General features: G+C 46.6%; 1 protein-coding gene across 1 annotated transcript; it reads right to left on the bottom strand.

Annotated features, from left to right (window-relative positions):
- Nucleotides 1-660: 660 nt before the first annotated feature.
- On the bottom strand, nt 661-4,356 carry LOC141039233 (uncharacterized). Its single transcript, XM_073506580.1, has 3 exons — nt 2,620-4,356; nt 2,503-2,528; nt 661-2,048 (listed from the first exon to the last, which is right to left on the bottom strand). The coding sequence occupies exons 1-3, from the start codon at nt 2,753-2,755 to the stop codon at nt 1,020-1,022; spliced, it is 1,191 nt and encodes a 396-aa protein (XP_073362681.1). The 5' UTR covers nt 2,756-4,356; the 3' UTR covers nt 661-1,019.
- Between the last annotated feature and the right edge of the window lie 2,607 nt (nt 4,357-6,963).

Raw genomic sequence — 6,963 nt, 5'->3', positions numbered from 1 at the left:
AATTTAGAAGTTAACTGGCACATACCCTACTGCCGGACGGCACGGAGGTAGGTGTAGACAGCCTACCCGCCAGGACCTTTGGCGGTAGGTTGTGGTACCCTACCGCCAATGGGTCACGGTTTCTTCGTCACAGAACAGAAGGCATGTTTGCGCGACCCTACCGCCAAGGAACTTGGCGGTAGGTTGGGGTACCCTACCGCCAGCGGAAACGCCTTCTTGGTCACAGTACCGAAGGCACAGCCTACGACACTACCGCCGAGCCTTCTGGCGGTAGCCTTAGCTAGACTACCGCCACGTCCGGTGGCCGTACGACCGTTATGCCACGTGGCCTCAGACAACGGGGCTGACGGCGGCCGCCGTTAACCTACCGCTGCTCCCTGTGGCGGTAGCCTATACAAGCCTACCGCCATGATCTATGACGGTAGCGAAAGGGTCAAATCTCAAAAAAAAAGTCCAGACCAGGGTCAGATCCCGATTTTATATGGCAAAAGGGTCAAAACACGAAATTTTGCCGCTACTGGAATACCACCCACAGTAATGTGACAGTTTAATCTTGGGTCCGGTAGCACGAACTGGCAATACATATACTTAGTTTACTTAATTCGAAAGGAAACAACGAGCCCATATATAGGTTTTCTCGAGAAATCTAGGAAGCAAACTTGGAGAGGAGCTCCTTGAGACCAGAGGGGCTGCAGGTTCGGGCCATCATCTCAAAGCCCTCAGCCGTGAAAACTTCATGCAGACTTGTGTGAGACTTGATGAACTCCAAGCACTTCTCCTTCAACCAGGGGCAGCATCCCCGCTCAGCTCCAACAATGATGTCCACTACCGTGTCCAGGCATATGCAGCTGACCAACTCCTCTTGGCAAATCAACTTCAGCCTATGGAGATCATACCTCTCGGCAGCTTCAAGCAACTGCAGCAGCAATGTTACATAGTGGACTGATACGCAGTCAACTTGTGGTTGTGGGCCTTCATCTGGTACAACTATGCGACCTTTATTCCAGTCGGGCAATGTGTCAAGTGTAGATGAAAGTAAGCATGCCCTCAAACACTTCTGCTTCAATATCATCGATCTTCACGATAGCAGTGCCAAGTTTGTCACCGAACAGCTGTGACTTGAAGGCCGTAGATCGCGCTGCAAGTACGCAATCGTGTGCAGCAAACGTTTCACTGCCAACCACAAACGTCACGTCAGCACCCTCCTCGGACAGGAGGAGATTTTTGAAATGGATTGGCATGTCAGAAGGAGGGACTTGGATGAACGGAGGAGCCATGGTGCTAGCGCCCTGCTTGGATTTGATATCCGCCTTGGCGTCAAGTACAACGATGTCGCAACGGATGGTGAAGCTGTCGTCCTTGAGATGCGCCGACCTTTCCAAGATCTCCCTTTTTCTGAACCCTTTACAAGTCAGCTCAGTTATGAGACCGAATTTGGTTTCACGCATGCGTCCTGAGTGGAGCCACTGAAACTGGTCGATGAAACATAAGAAAACCTGAGCCTTCACGGACGGAAATAGCTCATGATAGTCGTGGTCATCGTCCTCAGCCATATCATCATGGAGAGCGTCATCATTATTGATGTGCTCATCCTCATGGTCTTCATCCTCATCATCGTCCTCAGCCATATCATCATCGTGAGCATCATCATTATCGGCGTGCTCATCTTGATGGTATCCATCCTTGTCTTCATCCTCATAATCATCGTCTTCATCATCGTCATCGTTGTCAGTCTGATCATCCTCGTTTGCCTCCCAATCATCATCGTTTTCATCCTCATCACAATCGTCGTCCTCCTCAAGGACAAGAACAAGCGATACAAACCCAGCGTCCTCGGAGTCATAGCCATTAGTGTAGTACGTGAGATGCCAGCGGTGACCTCCGACCAAGAAAGTGCGACATCGGATGTACTCGCCGGCCGGCAAGATGTCTCTGGTACGCGAGAAGCCTTCGACCACGAGCAAGTGGTACCCGCTAGCTGCCCCGGAGTCGATGGGCGGGACGGTGTAGTCCCACAGCTTGTGAGTAGCACTATTGAGGAGGGCGGCCTAGGCATGGAGCAAAGGAGTTGAAGAAAAAATGTGCTGTGTAACCGTGTTGGCAAGTGCTAGCTCTGTTTGTGCCTCAAGACTGAGAGACAGTGAGCTAACACGTAGGCTTGGTACTAGTACTAGTAGGTGGAGAGCTAATAGTAGTACTACTACTACTATAAATTGACTCACTAATAGATGTGCTTCATACACAAATTAATAACGATGTAATTTTCTTCTTAGATTCAGACTAAACTTATTTTGGAATACATATTCACCAGGCTGCAGCACGAGACAGTAAGGACAAAAAAGGAAATGCCTAGGGAGAAAACTCTCAACAGAACATGTTGACATGTTAATACAGTAACATAAATCATAAATCATGTCTCCAAGACCTATGGGGAAAATCTCTGAATAAGATCTTGATAGAAGGCCACATACCACAGTGCAGCGGTTTGTCTCTACTTGGTACCCTGTTGTTTGTCTCTATTTGGTATCCTGTAGTGTACAAGATACAAAGAAAATTCAGTGTTAAAATTCTGAGAGGAGGCACGCACACACAACACACCGGTACGCACACACAACACACCGGCTGCTGAACCGGAGCCCTCGATAGTAGTTGCCGCCACCTTGTCACCACGCACAGACAACACACTGTTAAGAGTTAGAGAAGGCAGTAGCCACACTAGGCCAATTATCCTGACAGTGTTGGACCCTTTTCTCATCAATATATGATAAATGAAATTGGGGAAACTGCCCAATCCCACTTTCCATTTTCCTTGTTAAAACATTATTCTTAGTATTGCTTTCTTTTTAAGAAAATGAAATCCGACCTCATCAATAGTATAAATTAGTTGATGAGAAATTGAGAAGATAAATACAGTACACAAGGATACAAAACCTGAACTTCATAATTCCGGCTCTACTAGCTCGCTCGGGTATACTGTCCTTATCGCAAAAAAAAAACATGCAAATAAACAAACGAAATAGTTGTCTGCAGATAGTTTGCTTGAATAAATTAGGCCCAAAAGGACTAACACCGATCTCAGCAGAATCTAGAGGCAGCTAGCAAATATATGATGCGGAGTCAGAGACATGATTCTAGTAGGTTGTAAGAACAGGAAATAAGTATAGAGCATTCGTACAATCAGCAAGTCCACCCATGAGCATATGAAATGGAATGTCCTGAGCGTACACAACATTAGTAGTGGATAGGTTTGCACTTATGGTGCGCAATGTCCCAACAGTTATATCTGTAGATATGTAACCCAGCCAAACAAGATAAGAAAGTCGTACGCTTAAACTGACTGAGTTCTCATGTATCTCTAATTATTATATAGATACTACAAAGTAGACAAAGGACATTAGATAATTCTAAAATCAGGGGAAACTATCACAACAAATAGTACCATGGCCATCAGAACATAACATAGTTTCTGCATCTGAAATACACATTACACTGAATCATTGGGTGAAAATTAGAGCATCCACATGAGACACATGTAGCTCCATCTGATCATGCTTCATGAGTTCAGCTTAACTATAAAGAACCTATAAAGCCTCAATTAGCTCCTACAGAACTTCTCATTTGAAGACATTTGTATTACCTCCTTTATTTATACAAGCTTGACACCAAATCTATAACTGCAAAGGCAAATATATTATGTTCTATGCTTGCAAAAACAGGAACTTGTTCAGATATGTACAGATGAAGACGCTAAGTCAGTCAAAGCACATCCTAACAAAAAAAACAAGATGGCGGGAGGAGAGGAAGATGGGGTTAGGGGTGCTCACCTGGGCAAGGGAGGCCTGCAGTGGTCCAAATGTGGCAGAGGAGATTGCCACAAGATGCACGGCCGCGCCAGAGATGCGGCAGAGGAGGTCGGGGTCGCAGCCGTGCAGCCCAACACGTGCGAGCGAACCCAGCTAGGGGGTGCCATCCAGGAGGCAGAGGGGGCGCGGTCTGGGACAGAGCAGAGCCGTTAGAGAGACGCCGACGACGGACGCGACGCCATAGCCGAAACCCTAGCCACGGACTCGGTGTAGCGGGCGAGCGCCGAAGACCGGGAGAGGTGGATCCAGCCGGCCTGGAGGGCCAGGGTGGCATACCAGCTCGTGTGTGCGTTGTGAGATGGTGAACATCGCCGGAATCGACGGCAGTTGGCTGTGCCGTGAGGGGTCATACGGGAGAGAGAGAGAGAGAGAGAGATTGTTCGTGAGAGCTGAGAGGGATGGATGGATTGGGGATGCGGCCGATCTGGTAGCTGCCGGAGCCGCGAGGTGAGAGGGGAGGGAGGGCGAGGAGGTGGTCGGTGGTTGCCATGTGGGGGCGATAGGGAATCAGGAGGGGGCTGCCGAGGAGGAAGAGAGAATGAGGGTTAGGGTTAGCGTTTTATATGGGTAAAGGTTAGGCGCGCTTTAGCGGGCTTTCGGGGCTGTACCGTGTCATCCTTGACGGTTTTCTAAAATGTCATCAAAAAACCGTCATATATTAACAGGTTTCTTGTAGTGGGAGCTGGCGCCTGGGATGGAGGCCGACTGCGGCGACCTCCGCCTCGTGCCCTTCGGCGACACCTGCGCGAGCTGCGTGAGAAGGTTGTGGAGGAGCGGAGCCGCGGTGGCTGGAGGTGGAAGAAAGGGGCGGAGGAGAACCAAGGAGAAAGGGATAAGTCACGAGATTTGATTCGCACGTGGGTGGGTCCACTGTCCTTACGTGTCGCAAACTGAAAGGCTGGAGCGCTGCGCGCGTGGACGCGTCCAGCCGAACTTTCGGCCGGCGCGCCGCACCCAAGCGTTTTCCTTTTCATTTTCCCCAAAAAGAAAAAAAGGATTTTCATTTCCCCTTCTGCATGGTTTCCAGAAGAGCGTCTGAAATGGCTCACGGTTTTCATTTTACCAAGAAAGAAAAATCGATGAAATTTATCAAATGTATAATAGCTTGATTTTCATCATTTATCAAATGTAAAAGTTTTGCGTGGACATTTGGCTTTTATAACCGACGTCGCGACATAATATTTATACTCACTACTGGAAAATAAGGTCGTTGCCGAGTTCCATTCCATGGGCTCACGGGAAAGGCCTCGTTCACCGAGATCTGAGCACGGCAAAATGGGGAACTCTGTAGATAGTTCAGCTAGCTTGCCCAGAGCCGACCAAAATCAACTCGACACAATAGAAAGACTGGTCCAGTACATGATTTGCCGAGATCTAGAGGAAGGGAACTCGACAACAACCGGCCACGTAGAATGGCCGTTTGTAGTTGACGGATCTATAATGTAGAGGACATGTTTGCCGAGCTCACTATATGTGGCTCTCGGCGAACATTTACCAAATTCATTTTTTACGTGTAGAAAAAAAGATTGATGAGCTTTTCTCCCAGGTACCCACAAAGATGTGATGGTGTTCCAAGGTCAGGCCGGCCACTTGGCTCGCCTTGCCAAGTAAGGCGGCTCTCGGCAAAGAGTGTTGCTGAGGTGCTCCATTTACATGCTCAGCAAACCTGTTGACGAGGCTGACAGCAGTAGTCCGGCGGCACTTTTTCCGAGCGCAAGCCGTCGGGAAAGGTCCCTTCGTTGAGTCATGAACTCAACAAAGGTTCCCAGAATTTACTTTTATAATTGAATTTGTCTCAAGCCCCTGCAATATTATAAAACACATACATATTTTGACAGCTGCATACCACGTCCTCTATAACACTATGCTGGTCTTCAATTGGAATTGGGTCACTCAGTTTAGACCAGGTGAACAATTACTAAAGCTCTGTCATTCAATTCTTTTATACTATACACCATGCTTCCTAAATTTTAAAGCCTCATGATTAATTAAGGTCTTCAATTTAGAATTGTATCATCCATTTTTAACCGAGTCAACCATTTTTAAAGAAGCTCTCTCATACGATTCTTTTAATTCCCTATGTTCCCTCATTTTAAAAATCTTTCATTCAACTGAGGTAATTAATTTTTGCGATTTTGATCGGGCCAAAGATTTTTCAAATCAGTCAGCAGCAACCAGCCTATAAAAATGTATCAATCCCGTGCACCGTCCCATCAATTTTATAGTAACTCTGCTACTTGTGATCTTCGTTCGTTTTTCCCCGAAAAGGAGAGGATGATGTAGTACATAGAGATAAGTATTTCCCTTAGTTATGAAACCAAGGCTATCAATCCAGTAGGTAAACCAAGCAATACTATGTAAACAATACCTACTCACAAGCAACAAAACCTCACAATTAACTGTAGCAGTTACTGCAGGCATGCCATCTACTAGTGCCGCCCGATTTGAGATTGATTTCATATCAGGATCTTCGTTTGTTCACACTGCAGTACTGAAACTAAACGGGTGTTCCGTCTCCTCGGGTGTACATATGTGAGCGTGGACGACTGCATGGCTTCTACACGAAATAGTACTCATATTCATTTTCCCGAAAAAGTAAAAAGGATTTTCATTTCCTTTTTTTTGAGGTTGTCTGAAATGGCTCACGATTTTAGTCTTACCAAAAAAGAAGATGAAGTTTATCAAATGTATAATAGCTTGATTTTCATCATTTATCAAATGAAAAAAATTTGCGTGCACATTTGACTTTCTTAACCGACTTCTCGACATAATATTGACAGTCACTACTGGAAAATAAGATTGTTGCTGAGTTCCATTGCGCAGGCTCACGGCAAAGGCATCGTTCAGCTTGCCCAGAGCCAAACCAACATGAACTCGACACACTAAAAGGCTGGGCCAATACATGATTTCCCGAGATCTAGATGAAGGGACCTCGACAAGAACGGGCCACGTAGAACGGCCACTTGTAGTTGACAGCTCCATAATGCAGAGGACATGTTTGCCGAGTTCACTATCTCTAGCTCTCGGCAAATACTTACGAAATTCACTTTTTACGTGAAGAAGAAATTTGCCGAGCTTTTCTCACAGGTACTCGACATGG

This window comes from Aegilops tauschii, chromosome 1, assembly GCF_002575655.3.
Source record: "Aegilops tauschii subsp. strangulata cultivar AL8/78 chromosome 1, Aet v6.0, whole genome shotgun sequence".
Lineage (NCBI taxonomy): Eukaryota > Viridiplantae > Streptophyta > Magnoliopsida > Poales > Poaceae > Aegilops > Aegilops tauschii.
Note: the sequence above shows the minus strand (reverse complement) of the source record. Positions and strands in the feature narration are given on the sequence as shown.

Coding starts and splice junctions, on each gene's coding strand:
- LOC141039233 (XM_073506580.1), bottom strand. CDS start 2,755: ATGAGAAAAGGGTCCAACACTGTCAGGATAATTGGCCTAGTGTGGCTA. Junction 2,529..2,619: donor GGGCTCCGGTTCAGCAGCCG/GTGTGTTGTGTG, acceptor TGTACACTACAG/GATACCAAATAGAGACAAAC. Junction 2,049..2,502: donor AAATAGAGACAAACAACAGG/GTACCAAGTAGA, acceptor CTCCATGCCTAG/GCCGCCCTCCTCAATAGTGC.